This window comes from Periplaneta americana, chromosome 7 (assembly GCF_040183065.1).
Source record: "Periplaneta americana isolate PAMFEO1 chromosome 7, P.americana_PAMFEO1_priV1, whole genome shotgun sequence".
NCBI classification, from domain to species: domain Eukaryota; kingdom Metazoa; phylum Arthropoda; class Insecta; order Blattodea; family Blattidae; genus Periplaneta; species Periplaneta americana.
The window spans coordinates 90,987,896-91,005,352 of NC_091123.1; the positions used below are offsets into that span (position 1 = coordinate 90,987,896).

Genomic DNA, 17,457 nt, shown 5'->3' on the forward strand with positions numbered 1-17,457 from the left:
ACACACACAAAAAAAAAAATCCTGTGGTTTTCGTAAAATTTCGTATGAAAATAGCGACCATATCGAATTAATCAAATATGACTACCGTATAGGGTACAAAAACGTTCGCAATGTCAACAATAAAGTCACGGCTATCCATTTTACACGACACAATAGCTAAAAGGAACACAAATAAAGAAAAATTATTCAGCCACAGCAAAATTCAAAATCATAGGCATAATCACAAACTGCATTAATATTTAAAACAACTTCAGAACATGCAACTTCCAACGTACACTAAGCCATGCACCTACGCATAAATCAATGTAATATTCTATTGAATAGAAAACATCCAACAACCAAACCATATATTTTTCGTAATGACTGTCCTCTTTCCACAAACAACACAAATCGGTAGGAATAATAAATTTCTCAGATTAATTGCAGATCTTTACTTTACACTTCATTCCACAAACTACAAAAGCCTTCACATACTACCATGCAATAATTCCATAGAGCCTTCAAAAAGTAAAACACTCTCCACACTTCTGTAATAATGAGTTAAACTGAACCAAGTAATTGGTCAATCACATACCATGTCGAACTCTGAACCAAAGAACTTACAAATGTAAAAACGACTGCGATATACTGCATGACTCCACCTATTGGTCTATCGATCATATTAATTACCGCTAGCTTATAACATAATAACTTATGTCACCAATATATCATAATTTAAATTGATTCTTTAAATTTACCATTTTCACTAATGATGATCAACTCTGATTTTGACATTCCTTGTTTTCAATCTGAAACATTGTTTTAGTGAAACCATTGAATAGTAGTGTCTTTCCTTGAGTAGGTACTGAGAGCCTTATTCAGTTTGATACACTATCCAAAACAATGACAGTGTTTTCAAGAACTCTGGAGATTTGTTGCATTTTAAACCATTTCAGAAATCTCTGTTTAGACATCTCATAATAATCTTATGTCTATTTTAACTGAAACAATGAAAGTTTTCAGTACAAAACCAGCATAAGATCCAACATGCAATATTAAATACCTTCCTTTCCAAACTGCCAATTCCATTGTTTCTTCTGGTGTCCCATCTGTCCAGTCTTTTGTTGGACAATAGCTAGTATTCACCCAGTCTTGCCAAGCCAAATTATTTGGTCAGAATCACATTGTTGAAATTCCCTCAGAAATCTATGTTTTCACATTGAAATGTCACCAGAAATACTTTTCTTCTGCAAGTTTTCTTCCACTGAAATCTCAGTTATCGTGTGGCAGTACTTTCAGTTTCAGTGCCTCCTGCTAAAAGTTCTTCATTTGCTGAAGTGCCATGCACTCTTTTTAGTATAGATTACTTGCTAATTTTTTTTTTTTATTATAAATACATTTTTCTCCTTACTACATTACATTGCTTTTGTTATTAATATTCACATTAATTTGTCTTTGAGCTTGACATCCAATGTCGAGCATAGCTCCTGTTATTATCGTAATCTCATTAATACAACTTCCATAGAGGTCTGATTTATGAATAATGTTTGAACAAGGTTATTAATTAATTAATTACACAGGAAATTATATGATAGTGTTAATAATGCATTCATTCATTCATTCATTCATTCATTCATTCATTCATTCAGTGTTCTGCCCAAGGGCAGGTCTTTCACTGCAAGCCCAGTTTCCCTATTTTCTGCCTTCCTCTTTGTCTTCTCACATGATCCTTATATCATAATGTTGTCTATCATCTGATATCTTCTTCTGCCCCAAACTCTTCTCCCGTTTAAATAATGCTAGTAATAATACCTTTCCTTTATTACAGATGACAACGATGTCGTAAGCAATTACTTTTCAAGGAGAGGCAAAAAGTATGGATTGCTCTCTCTGTTCAACTACGCTAAAGATTCTATTCTTCCACAACGAAATAAAAAAGCATTCTGAACTATTGATGTGGATGTAGACAAAAATATAAGTACATTAAATTTCTGCATCATCACCATCATCACGTTTAATGCTATTTAATTGGAAGTACACATTACTTTTCTGTCTCATCGTCCATTTAACAAGGGATTTGAAATCAACTTTTTATGTGATATGAAGTATATTTGTATATATACCATTTTTTTATCCTTTTGTTAATAGTAGTATACAGATACATGCCATTGAACATTTTTTAAAACCAAAGACAGTGAATGCTATATAATATGTTCAGCAATTATTGGACATACACGTTAGTATACGCATTTACATACATGCCGTCATGCATGCGGAAGTGTTACTGTTATAGTGAAAGTAGTTACGTTGTGCTTCACGTAATATCTGTGCGACAGGTTTCTGGATCCATTAAGCGAACTACAAACAACATCTTAATTTATTTAAATTTGATGTCTTTGTACTATCAATTTAATCTGATATTGAAAAAATTTTTCAACATACAGAAGAATTCATATCTCGTGTTCTGTTCTCTTTGCCTTTTACTGCGTTTGCAAACGGTAAGGTGATATACAAATGTTAATAAGTACATTTAAAAAATTGTACATACAGTAGTAGTATGTTCCATATGTCCCAATTCCTTTGATGAAATTGGTGTTACGGAATTTATGGAATATATTTCTGTATATCTGATTTAATTTAGTTTTATATAATGATGACAAATAGTTAAGCATGTGTCCCCGTTACAATACATGGTGGAATGTTTTTGAAAAACCATATTTATTCGGCTGTAGGATCATTACCTATCCTGTAGTATTGGTATCTGCCTTAATTTTTTAAAGTAAAAATTGACGAATTCCTTTTTACTGTTACTGGTATGCTAAATCTGGCTACACTGCCTGTCCTTGGCTTTTGTGACAAAATTCTTACAAGATAATAGTAAAGCCCATCACCTCCCCAGTTCCAGATTTTGGACATACTTCACAAAGGGTGACTACCTCCACCCACCCACTTATTCATTCATCATTTAGTTTGCATCTTTTATTCATACATTCAGTCTTTAACCTAGATGTGTACTGTCAAAAGCAAAAAAATGAGTATCGGCAATTGAAGAATGAGTTTTATGGCCTTCTTTAAAATAATTACAGTTGCATTTGCAATCGAAAATGGCGTGAGAGTGGCGGCTCATAAATTCTACATACAACCTAAAATTATTCATTATCTACATAAACACAAGGACCAACTAATGTCAGCAAAGAAAGACTGTAACTCTTTTCATGGAAAGCAGAAAGCAAAATATGAAACTGTGGATAAAAAGTGGATTGTTGAAACAAACAATAGTTACACTGTGGTACATGAAGTGGCTACAATGCAAAGCACGTGAAACTGCAAAAAATCAAGGGATTTCAATAACTGAATTTAAAGCAAGTAGAGGCTGAGCAGTATGATTTATGCTCCGAAACATGTTAAGTTTGAGGAACAGAACTTCACTGTGTCAATGACTTCCTGCTGACTTCACAGTTAAGGTATATGTACACCTTAACATACAAAAAATTTTGTTTTGCATAATTTTGCTCTTTAAAATTTTTATACAATTGAGAAAGAGAATGAAGTGAACAGGTCCCATGAAATTATGTCTAAATTGTTTATAAAAATTATTTTGTTTATAATTTGACATACAACTTGAAACATGATAGCTCATGCAGTTTTTAAGATAGAGCCACATTTTTTTTCACTGTTTTATAGCTAAAACTACTCTTTAGTGCCTGACATAGAGCTATTTTTTTATTTTCATTTATATTAATTAAATATTACCATATATGTAACTTATACTAATATTTTATGTTGCATATGTCATTTAAAAAATCCATAGATAATTATTAACTATATTAATGTTATTTTACTCATTGTCAGGCACTAGGAGACATTTCAAGCTTCAAAATGACACCAATATCTTCTTGGTATCACCATAGTTGGCTGAGATATCATGTTTAAAAGAATTAAATATTCTAAAATTACTATTTACAGGAAATGAGCCACAAACTTTCAGAGCCTAGAAGATTCTATCATCATATGTCACCCCTTCAGCAGCTTCATGTAGGTTCAGTTTCAGCTTCTTTCTGCCTCTCAAATACCTCCTCCTTGTTTTAACTTCACGTGTTGAATGTGTTTTTTTGGCATTTTTGTCCTTATTTTCCATTGATGCAACAAATCCTGTGATGGTGTTTGTCCCAGGTTTTATGCCCATCCTCCTCAGAATTTTAATTTCTACTTTTGGACTCTTATTAAAATGACATACAACATCACTAACACACAAATTTACAGTTTTATGAACAACAGTAAAAGATTATAAATTACTTCATTATGTAAAAACGTGTTTTCAATCTAGTGATCATGCCCTGATATCTATGCATCTATTTTGATACTAGAAAGAAGTTCATTTTACAAGCAATGCTGGATGAGGGGATTGACTGCTACGAGGATCACTCCAAAAGTAATCCAAAATATTTATTTAAAAATTACATTTTTATCCTACAGCGTTGCTATTTTCATAGAATGTAGATACATCCTTCAGGAACAATACGTCACTTTTCCACATAATCCCCGCACCTTTCAACTGCCTTACGCCACCTTGGAATGAGGGCCTGTATACCTGCACGATAAAAGTCTGGACCAACACGTCTGAGCCTATCTTTAGTAGTGTGCACGAGGGAGTCATCATCTTCAAACCTCGTTCCTTCAGTTTACCAAAGAGATGGTAATCGCATGGTGCCAGATCAGGACTGTAAAGCGGATGTTTCAGTGTTGTCCATCCAAGTACAGCGGCTATCTCGAAGAAGTACCATCATGGCGCCACTCACGGGAACAACTTAAATTAAATTTGAATATAAAGGGGAAGGATGTATCTATGACCTCCATAAATTGCAAAGATTTAGAATAAAAAATAAATTAAAAAAAAATGTTGTGCGTTACTCTTGGAGTGATCTTCGTAGAAGTGACCGCGGCTGATGATGCAGAATTTTGGAAAATTAATAATAAGGCATAAATCGAAAATCCTTATATCAAATTAAAGGGGAGAAAATTCTCTATTAAAATAGTTATATTTTGAAAATTCTAATTTTTCATCATTTTTTGCATTTTGTGGGTGTACATATACCTTAAAGTGATAGAATTAGAATTGTACAATTTTGTGATAAGACTCAGAAAAGAAGATTAATGGGTATTGCTGACTAAGCACCCATTTTCCTCAACATGTCAACAAACCCGATGATAAATGCAGTGGGTGCATCAAGTATTTTAGTGAAAGCCTGTGGACCTGGGAAGCTATAGTATACAGTCATGCTGTGACTGCAGATGGCAGAAAACTTCTGCCATATTGTGTATTTGAAAGAAAAACTCTGCCTAAAGGAGACTTTCGTGTACATGAAAAATGGTGGATGGAAGCGGATCTGAAGAAAGACTGCTTCAAAACTATATGAGAACAACATTCAGGAGCCCTGGTTAATAAGAAATCCATGCCTCTATTGGAAAACTTTCTCTGATACTTGTTGATGATGTAAAAAAATAAAAGAAATGGCACTAAGGCACTAACAAAAACCTGTTCAGTGGTTATTCCAGGAGGGTTTATGTCAGTTTTGCAATCATTAGATGTCTCCATAAATAAATAGTAGTACTAATCTAATGCCCAAATCCTTGGATATATTTAATTTGTATTCTTGTTTTCCAATAAAGTCCAATCAGCGTTCTTGAAGGTGATGTCTTGAGAGCTAAACAACTCAAAAGGTGATCCTTATTCATTGTAGAATTGTCTTCACGACATAGAATACAATTTGAAGAGTTGAAGATTCCAACTTTATAAAGGTGTGCAGCCTAGTAGTCATTACCTGTTACCAATCTAAATGTTCCTTCAGCATCATGTCTTGAATGTTTGGGAATTAAGTATTTATTTTGCAATATAGCTGTCCATGATTTGTCAATACACTGAATTTTGAAGTGCTCCAACGGTTCTTTCTGGAAGTTTCTTTTAATTGTAATTTTTTCAGAATGATGGGGTAAAGTTTGATTTGGTTTCTGTAAAATTTTGGTGCCTTTTTTGCTAAAAAAATTAGCAATATGATTACCGTGGATCCCTCAATGGGAGGGTATCCATTGAAAATGGATAATTTTATTTTGTTTGAACAATAATCTGATAATCTTTTTTATTTCTAACACCTTACTGGAGACTGGAGAATTACTTGTTAGTTGGAGAATTATTTGTTGTATAGCTGAAGTTGAATCATTTAAAATAACTGCGCACTGAAATGAATTTATTCTATAGAGAAGATGTGTTAGTGCCATCTCTATTGCCTGAATTTCACCATCAAAGTGGATGGAGTTTTTTCCAACTGCGACATTGAAGCTAAATAATTTTGAGTAAATTCCAGCTCCAGCTGCATCCTCTACTTCCAGTCTGGCTCCATCTGTATAAATATGTAGTCATTGTGGTTCAGAGTATAGACTGTGAATCATTTCCAATGTAATTTATTCTAATTCATTAGGAGTCTTATTATTTTTTAGGATATGTTCAATTAAATTTGTATTATAGATGATATCAGTCTTTTTCATGGGTGAGTCGACCTGGTTGGCGAGTTGGTATAGCGCTGGCCCTCTATGCCCAAGGTTGCGGGTTCAATCCCGGGCCAGGTCGATGGCATTTAAGTGTGCTCATGTCAGTAGATTTACTGGCATGTAAAAGAACTCCTGCAGGACAAAATTCCGGCACATCCGGCGACACTGATATAACCTCTGCAGTTGCGAGCGTTGTTAAATAACATTTAACTTTAACATTTCATGGGTGATATTGATAAGAGAAGTTTTTTTGGCTTTTGATTTGAGTTATATTGTTCTTGTAGCTTGATTGCTTTCTTTATGAAGCCATGTTGGGTTTCAAGGTTTCTCTCTTTATACTGATAATTTAACAGTAATTATCATGTGGGAATCTTACTAATTTTTCATATTGTAACAGGGCTGTTGGATTATTTTCAGTAAGGATGTGCAATACAGTTATGGGAGTAGATTTGACTACACCTGTTATGAGTCGAAGAGAGTTATTTTGAGTTATTTATAATTTTTGCAAGATATTATTATTATGGTGGTGATCAGAGTTTCACTTCCGTATAGTAGTATAGATTCTCCATAAGCACAAACCCTTTAAGATTCATATCGAAAATGTTTTATACTGACTGAGATGCTGGACAATGTGCATTAGACAACAAAAACCAAAAAAGTCAAGCAACCATTGCTAAAATTTATTTACGGTTAGATCATGCATGCTTGGGGACTGATCACTCCTGAAATAGTTGAAAAAAGTTTTAAGAAGACTGGAATCTCGTGTGCATTTGATGTCTCTGAAGACAGTATTATATGGGAAGAACATGAACAAATTGAAGACCCAGACCTGTCTAGCAACAATGACAGCAGTGAAGACAAAAATAAAAATAGCCTGTGATTCTAACTACAGAAAGAGTTTTTTTTAATTTATTTTGGTGAAACATGAACAGATACTAATATTGAAAACAAAGATTTTCGTGTTTCTGGTAGCCATTTTTTGTATTTAACCAGCATGTAACCACACAGACTAGCATCCACTGCTATAATGTATATGATCCTTGATCTACTGGTCACATGACGAAAGCTTCTTCCACAGGATGTTACCAGACTCCAGCAGACTTTTGCGATGAGAGCAGTGAATTTTAATATTAAAGATTTAACTTTTGCTTTAAATAAATATCATATGAAAATAAAATAACGTCTTTTTAATCCTCCTCAAAACCTATAAGACCCTCCCCAATTTCGGAACTACAAATAGAGGAAAAAGTGAGGTCTTACAGCTGGAGTAAATACGGTACTATATTTGAGACATCACTGCAAATTTCTCGCAGGTATAAAGAGATTTTAATTTTTTTTAAATCCAGTTTTGAGTTTACCTCGGGAACTTCTATACAATCAAACATCCCTAGAACGATGTTATGGGGACTAGATACAATGATGTCCCTATAGGAAGGTTATTGTATTGGGAGAGGTTACGATATTTCAGGTAATTTTCACGTTTAATACAGCATAATTGAACGTGATTACACGGAGAAGAAAATTAATGTAATATGTTTAAACGATTTTGTGTTGAACATAATAGTAGCAATAAAAATTCTTCTAAATAGGTTCAGTTATTTACATTTGTCTCTCTCATAATCAACTGAAACAACATAACAGATTGAAAACTTTAAATTATATGTGGAGAAACAATACTCAATAAGGAAGTAGAATAATTAACATTATTTAATATGCATTTAAAATGTTCCTGATTTGGTAAGCCCTTGACAGATTTTAAACATCTAGGTTTTGATAATGAGCCAGTAACTAATAGTAAACTTCTTGGTCCACATAGATTTATGCAGTGTAGAATTGTAAAGTGCAACTTAATTTTCTCAATTGCACTTTTCCTCCCATTAAGTCATATTTTTCCCTGTCACTATTTGGTAAAAATAATCCTCTTTTTTTCAGCATTTAAGATCTTATTAGGACTTTATTTTTCAAGATTTATTTCACTTTACAGTATTTATAAGCCAAGAATTAGTAACACAATGAGAGCAGTTCGTCTTTCCCAGCTGCCACTTTGTAGACGTTATCATATCTTTCCTCGATTTGCTGTAAAATTAGAACTCACAAGCAAAGTGGCGAAATGAAGAGTTTTTCAGCAGCTCACATTATTCCTGTAGAAATTTCATTAGTTTCCACCAAAATGTAACAAACATGTACATGTGGGACTGGAAAATTCATGTGATTGTAAGAGTGTTTCTAAAATTGCTTTGTCACCATACTGAAAGGTTTTAACATCAGACAGATGGGAAATACACCGAGACTGGGAAATTATTGCATTACCTGAGCTTAATTTATATCAGTCTTTATAACATGGAGATTTGACTACATATGATTTTATGGGAAAATGCAATCAATGTAGTGCTTACAGTACTGGATAAATTTGTTTACATTAATAGTTAATAGATATGTTCATATGCTTTCAGAGTGCAGCTTATACTCTAAAAATACAAGATACATAAGAGTCATTCCATGTCAAATCGCAGAGCAATAAAACACGACCTTCTCGTAAATGGTCGAATTTTTTTCATGAATTTCAGACTTTGTGTAGTTATTACTATTTGAAATTACGCAAATTATACGCGCACTGTTACATAAACTCACTTGGAACTCTGTGTGTACATATAATTGAGATTTGCAGTTTGGCGCATTTGAAAGACCAGATACAACACTTTTTATTATTTTAGGCCTATCACAAATAAATTTAAAATTTGGCCTAATTTTTTTATAATTTCTTTTTCAAAGCAAAATTATTATATTAAATTAGCCAAGTTAAAAAGCTGAAAAAAATATAGACTTGTTTCCTGATGTATTATCTGTAAACTACTACATTTAGAAATGTAGGATCTGCACCCATACATTTGTAACAATTTATTTTCCAGACGCATGTATGCGCTCGCGATTCCCAGCTAATGAACTGCTTGCAGCCATAGGCTAGAAGGCTGCCCGTGAAAAGTTTTACGAAATCCCCTGTTGCATATAATAACTGATGCCGCCACACTACGAAACAAATGCATTCATTCATCAAATGATTAATACCTTAAGGATCAGTAAATATCAGTGGCGTATACTGGTTAAAGGGTTTGGGCTACCACTGACCCTATTATTACACAAAATATATTTTAAAATCCCTATAATAAAATTCCTTACCTATTTATATGTGAATTCCAGACGTCTTGATTGGGACGAAAATACTTTCATGACTTCGTCATTGAAATTACAGTTGGGCCACTTGCAAAGTTTCTGTAGAAATGACTTTTCAATGGACATCAGTGCCAAGCCGGATAAACGTTCTTGTGTATGAGTTGATCTACAGTAGGATTTTATTCTCTTCAACGCAGAAAATGTTCTTTCTACCGATGCTGACGTAGCTGGTATTGTCACAATTAATGTTGCCAATTTAAGGACTTCAGGAATAACTTGGTTCAGCTGGTTTTCATATATGGCAGATAATATTTCATGGATAGGTTTGTTCGAAAAATCAAAGACTTCTGCTGAATATATTACACTTAATTCATTTTTCAAACGTATTTGATCAAAGTGACTGTTATAGGACTGAAATAATTTGTTTAGTGCCTCATTCGGGAAGTTTTCTCTATAAGCAGAAAATTTTTGAGAATCTAGAAGATGTGTGAACTGAAGCTTTCCATAATCAGAAAATCTGTCAGTAATTTCCATGTGCATACGATCTAGTATGCTGTAGTACAGCTGCCTGTATTTCAATTCATCATCTCCTTTTCTTCGCTTTAATGGTGGTTCCATTGTATTGGCTGAAGAATTTTCATTTTCCATATTACTCCATATGGACGGAAACCCACTACGTCTGAACTCGGATATAGTATTTTTTTAACTTTGATACCTCTTGCAAGTATTGCAAGTAGTATGCTATGTCTAGACTTTTTGTCTGAAGTATATTGTAGAGCACATCTGTATGTGGGAACACTCTAGCATAGACTTCAAGAAGAAATATATTCTGAAACTGTGTGAAAAAATTCTAATATCCTTGAGCCTGCACAATTACAGCATCATCCAAGTTTTCTTCAGAGTCATTACAAATTATATTTTTAAAGAAAGCAGTCCGTTTTTCTCTGTATTCCTTTACTGTATTTACAAGCCGAGATGTAAAATTCAATCTAGTTGGTGCTACTTTTGGGAGTTTCTTGTTCATAAATTCCTTAAGTTTTCTGATCTTTTAGGTGATGATGAGAAAAATGCAGCTAAACCCGACAGTGTTTTGAAAAAAATGCGGCATTCTGGAATGGATGAAGTAGTTTGTTGCAAAACTAAATTGAGAACATGGCTGTAACAATGGACAAATAGTGCTTGAGGGTATTTTTCGTGAACTTTTGTTTTCAAGCCATTAATATTTCCCGCCATAACTGAAGCACCATCGTATGTCTGTGCAATTAACTTATTGCCGACATTGTATTCTGCTGTAACACCTTCCACATGCTGAAACAAAGGAGCAGCAGTTTTGTCCGAACTGACATTTGTGAATCCTATAAACCATTCTTGAACATTGGCAGTACTGTCGACGTATCTTAAAACAGTGGACAATTGACTCTGATTAGAGCAGTAACTTGTTTCATCAACAACAATGGCCACAAAAGGTTTTATTTTCTTCATCATAACCCCACTTATAGCAAATATTAAGTCATTCTGAATTGCGGGAGAAGTACCACGAAATACTGTTGAACTCTCAAGATGATTGGCCAGTAAATGGTCAAATTCACTTAAGGAACTTAAATATTCAATATAATTTCCTATATTGTCTGATTTCACACTCTCGTTATGACCCTGAAAAGCCAATTCTTGTTTTCCTAGAAAGCAGACTGTGTTAATAAGACGCAGTAAAATCTCCCAATTTTTTTTTCACAAGAGCATTGTGTTGGTTGATGTGAGAGCTTTTTGCTTATCTAGCTGTAAATCAATTCTTGTCTTTCCAAAGTTTGCAAATTTCATGCTACTACAAATATGAGCTTTTGATTTGTCGTATTCTAGGACTGCTGTTCGAAGGGAGTTCATATTAGAAAACCCCTCTTTTGACCACACATTAGTTTCGCGGCTAAATAACAAACATGGCCAGCAAAATAGTTTAGACAGTTTAGAAGTACCACACAACCAATTCCATTTACCATATGATGTTGAAGTGAAATGGCGTGTGTACTCACGCTGTTTTTCTTTTACGTCCATGGACAAATTTAACTCAGGAGTTGGTCTTTCCATTTTCACATTTCAACTTTCTCGTTGTTATGTACGACGGTTAAAAGGCACTTTTAATAAACCTTTTATTACACAGTCATTTTCAACACAAACCTCTCCAGAAACTTGATCTGCCATATTTTTCCCAATATCACTTAATTGGGAAATTAAAAACTTAATAATTCACAATTAATATAACTCTTAGACACTCGAACAAATCACAGATTTAAAATAATGCACTGCAAGAACACAATCACATTCAGAGCTAGCGTACTAAGCGCATTGTTGCTTCGCGCCTGCGAAGAAACCGATCACGAGAGCGGCAACTCACGGCCTACACTGCACGATAGAAACAGTAGGGAGCGGGGGGGACGGGCAGTTGTGCTACAGAACAGCGTGAGCGAAATGGTCACAGGCTACCTCACGTAGCAAGCGGTTTCTCCAGCGATGCCGCCTTGACAACTTGTTTCTTTTTGAGAGCAGAGAGTGCATATAAATCTAACAATTACTTTAATTTTAATTACTATGGTAAAACTAATAATACAAAATTATTACATTATGTTATATTATAAACTTTTTCTTTTGTAATTTTCTTGGGCTACCGCCGGTAGCCCTGGTAGTCCGCAAAATACGCCCCTGGTAAATATCTTATCTAAAGTTATTTTATTATTGTCAGCTCAGCTAAGAGGGGGAGCGCTTCACAATGCTCTATGTTTATACTGTAATATAGCCAAGTGTTTAACATAGCAAGGCTGGGTAAGGCAGTAAACAGATGGCAAGAGACAAAATATAGAAGAGAAAAATAATCAGTCAGGATTTGAATTTCATGGAGTGACGTGACTTCTATACAACATGAGTGACGGTAAAGATCGCATAATTGTGTTTAAATCCATTTGACCTTCCTAATCACGATTTTAAAAAGAAAAGTATACTAAGATGCATAAGTCGCGATTTATTGATAAAGCTCAATTTAAAGGAGTCTTTGAATGTGCAAATATGTGATTCGTTCCGTAAAAAATCTATCAACTTCCGGATAAGTCAGGTGAAATTATATGTGAAGCTGGTAGTTCTTGTGATATTAATAAACATGAATCAAATGATAGTGCAGACAGAGAAAGTGATTATCCCAGTTCTTCTTCTAGCAGTTCTATGGATACAGCGCTAGAAATCAGTAATATTGAGGAATTAAACAAAAATTTGATGTCAATAGAATCCCCTATCAAGAAAAGAAAACTACAACAAGAACGATACTCCCGTGAGAAGTTTAAAAAAGTAAAAGGCTCCCTAGCAAGTAAAGTTTTTTTATGTAGAAGATGCATCATCATCATCATCATCCCTTCAAAAGTCAGCCATATTTTATTTTTGAGGAATGCAAAGAAAATGTACAACCTGAAAATTACATAGTTATTGCAAACTTTTCTGAAAATTATTCATTTGTAATACAAGATTCAGTACAAGGTGTGCATTGGAACAAATGCCAAGCCACAATACATCCTTTCATAGTATATTTCAAAAAAGATACAGAAATTCGTCACAAAAGTTTTGTTGTCATCTCATAAAGCATGAAACATGACACTGATTCCTTTCACTTTTTTCAATCCGAAGCAATCAATTTCTTAAAGCAAGAATTCAATGATATGAAAAAAATCATCTACATTTCCAATGGTTCAAGTTCACAATACAAAAACAAAAATAATTGCTTACATGAAGACAATCATGGAATTAGCGCTGAATGACACTTCTTTGCAATGTCACATGGTAAAGGTCCATGTGATGGCATTGGAGGAACTGTTAAAAGACATGCCACGAGAGCCAGCCTATACAAGATCGTATAACAACACCAAGAAAAAAAGTGTTTGATTGGTCACAAAAAACATTTCTAATGTGTCATTTATATTTTGTCCATTGAATAAGCACAAAAACCACAATGAAAATTTGCAGGCCAGATATCACAATTTAAAACCAATAACTGGTACATTAAAATTACATTCTTTCATTTCATTGTCAAAAACTGAAGATTTAGTAAAACAATTTTCTTTCTAGAAAGAAGATAGGTGAATGAAAATTATAGTGTAGTGTGAATGAAAACAAACATTTAAAAAGCATAATGTACAAATATTTGAAGATATCATAATAAGTAAATTAGCAGTGTTTTCTCAAGTGACTTGATCCGTACTGGATGTAATGTTGCAACGTTCACTCGATCATCCAGTGCCAGTAAACCTCCCAGCGCGTGTAAGTAATTAAATTTCCATTAAACTATTGGAGATTCCATTGTGTGCAGTGCACCTAGTAGGCATTTTTTTTTTTATTTTTTAATACGGCTAATTCACATTGATATCTAACTTTTAAAAATTGAATCATAAAAAAAAAATATTTGTAATAATTATATTAAAATTAGTTAGTAAATATTTAACAAAAGATAGTACTTTAAGCTTTTAAATGCATTTTTTTTTTTCAAAAAAAATTTTAACATCAACATCCTCAGAAATATGACACTTTAAATGTTGCATTGTGCAACATTTTTAACGAATTTTAACATGCAATATTTTAAAAACATATAGACTTAGGAGGAAATAAAAATATACTTGTTGGTTTATTAGACCCATACAGTTGGTAAAAAAATATAAACGCAGTCAGAAATATGAAGGTCAAAATTTGTATAATTTTGTGTGATTTGATATGGAATAACTCATACGCACAATTCGGTGAACTTAAAATCGATATTTAATTTTTTTGTGTGTGCAGATGTGTGTGTGTACGCTCATGTGTATGTTATTCCCACAAAATTATTAAACTATCTTCCAAGCTAAACATCGTATTATATATTGATATTTAATTATATTTTAATAGAAATAAGAGAATGTAGTGAATTACTTCTCACAATAGTTACATGTTCATTTTTCTCTCCCACAAATGTTGTGAGTCTTTAGAAAGTGATGCAATTGCCACGCAAATTTTGTCCGGAGAAAATCTTGTAATAATAAAAATACTTCACCACTATACTATATTTCAGGACTGGTTATTACTTAACTACCCATTTAAACTTAGATTCTTTAAGTCTTTGAGATGATACAGTGAACGTAATATTGAAATTGGAATGAAGTAATCTGAAGAACTTGTAGGAAAGCTGCTTATAGTCACTGTGCATGCAATAGGTCTTCTGGAAATTAAAATCTGGCTACCCCTCTAGCGAGAATTAAGTGATCTAAAGCTGGGCATGAATAACAAAGATCTTACATTATTTCACTTCTGCTTCAGTAGGCCTATATTAGTTTTGTACATTTGTCACAATAGAGTTTCATACAACAAATATAAGTGTGATATAGACCATATTTTCTTCTTAATTTTATACATGAACGCATGCCAACATATGCACAACGTGTGAACTGTATGTTACAATAAAAGTTCATATTCTTATACCATACAATAACCGACTATCCTATTAAATTACACTTATTATTTCTTTTTCCTTCCATGTTTTAGGCCTAATGCCCTGTTACAATCTCATTCCACCATTTTAGAGGACAATCCAAAGTTTTTTTTCTTCCTGAATGATGACGATAGTTTAGCATTTCGCATGGTATCTTTAGAAGTCATTCTAAGGACTTCAGTTCTATGATTTTGAATGTTTTCTAAAATTGGATTGATTTTTAATTCTTCCAAATTGTCAGAATTTTTCTTTGTGTCTAATTTATCATAGCCTGCAGTTCTTAAAGACATCATTTCATTGTCAATGATTCGGTATTCATCACATTTATGTATGATCCAAGCTTCAGTACCATCAATGAGAATTGGTCTGGCCAATGTTTTGTATGCTTTAATTCTAGTATGTTTTTGAATAAGTGTGAGCTTGAAAATGTTATTAATAGCATTCAATTCATAATTAAAACTATTTAGTTTTATTGATGTATACTTTTTCAATTCATAAATCAAATGGTAGCCTAAATATTTAAAACATGACACTTGTTCTAAAGGTTTATTGTAAATACAGATTTTACTATGATGATGATTTTTTTCTTATAAAACCCCTTTACTTTAGTCTTATCAATTGAAATTTCCATCCCATATTCCTCATAAATAAGTTATAATTGAAAAGCCGAATATTGGAATCTATCTTCAGTATTTGCCAGTAATATCAACATCCTGCAAACATAAATAGGCTGCTGTATGTATGTATCTTTAAACTCTTGTTGATGCTCATGTTTCCATGTCTTTTTGATTTCCACCTTTCTTTTTATTATATGAGATATATATATATATATATATATATATATATAATAAACAACGATGGAGATGGAGTATTACCTTGGCAAAGACCATGATTTATTGACTTCCATTCTGATTTGAATGTTTGGTACACACACTGAAATGTAATTTTCACAATATAATTTCTAAATTTCTTCTATTAACTGATTTGGAACATCATCCTCTGTCAGAATTCCTAGTAAATTTTTCCTATTACCTTCATAAAATGCCTTTATAAAGTCGATAAATGCCAGATATGTTTCCGTATTAAATTCTGTATTTTTAATTAGCATTTTTAGTGTAAGGTACCCATCTGCACATGATCTTCCTGTATAGAATCCATTTTGCTCTTCCATTAATTTGTTTTTATGGAATGAACATAACTTTTGTTTTAAGAGTTTTGTGTAAATTTTATATTCAGAATTTAAGAGCCTGATACTCTGTAATTTTCACAGTTTTTATCTCCTTTTTTATAAATTGGGGCCACTAGAGCCTTATGTCAAGTAACAAGAAGGCTTTTGCCATAAAAAATGTTGTTATAGAATGTCAAAAGTTGTGTTTTGAATTCATTACTAGTATCTACGAAGTTTCATGTTGACCACACCAATACCTGGTGCTTTAGTATTCTTGCATAGCTTCAGAAAACTATTTAACTCGTTCATTGTAAAGTGTTCACAGTATCATTATTTGATATTGTGAACACTTTACAATTATCAACTGAAGTCTCACTTTTCCATAATAAAATTGCTCAAATAATCTATCCAGATGATTTTATCGATTACCTCAGTTTCGACTGTCTCTCTAGCATCAGAATTAAAAGGTGGCAAGGAATTCATAGGATTCCTGCAGTTGCGTGAAATATTTATGTTCTCGGTTGGGTGTTATTGTGATATGTAGATTTTAAGAAAATGGTTCTTTTTTTTATAAGGATTGTGAATATGATTGAGAGCGAAATAAATTCAATATAATTTGTGTTGTATTATTGATTATATTTCCTTTATTTCTTTATTTGAATAGACTGTATCATATATCTTTACAAATATTTACAATGGAATTACTGTGTTTCGTTGGAAAGTCATTAATATGGTCAAAATGGATAAGAGAAATAAGAAATATAATTTAAGCAAGAAAGTAAGTTTATCCCTCTACTGAAAACAATATTAATGTAAGAGTCCTATCTGTTGCTAAGCAAGTACATTAGAACAGTGTGATGTAAACTCTGCCTGCTGGATCGCATCCTATGGCTACATAAACTGTCTGCTCAATCAAAGTTATTTTGCCACTAGGTGGCAGATAGTGCACACCACTTAACATCCCTAAAATACATGCATATACTGATAATGTTAATAACGGTTTGCACTACCTGCCACCCAGTGGCTACTTGCACATAAGCATTGATTGAGTAGGCAGTGTAAGCAGCCACAGGATGTGACCCAGCAGGCAGTGGATGTAACT

At 33.1% G+C, this 17,457-nt stretch overlaps 1 protein-coding gene across 1 annotated transcript in view; it reads left to right on the forward strand.

The window, feature by feature from the left end:
• The window catches only part of LOC138703287 (protein TEX261), a 30,078-nt gene extending 13,104 nt beyond the window's left edge, over positions 1–16,974 (forward strand). Inside the window, exon 5 of the mRNA XM_069831040.1 lies at positions 1,808–16,974. Within this exon, the coding sequence (XP_069687141.1) occupies positions 1,808–1,926 (119 nt within the window). The 3' untranslated portion in view covers positions 1,927–16,974. The remainder of the gene's footprint in view (positions 1–1,807) is intronic.
• Positions 16,975–17,457: the final 483 nt, after the last annotated feature.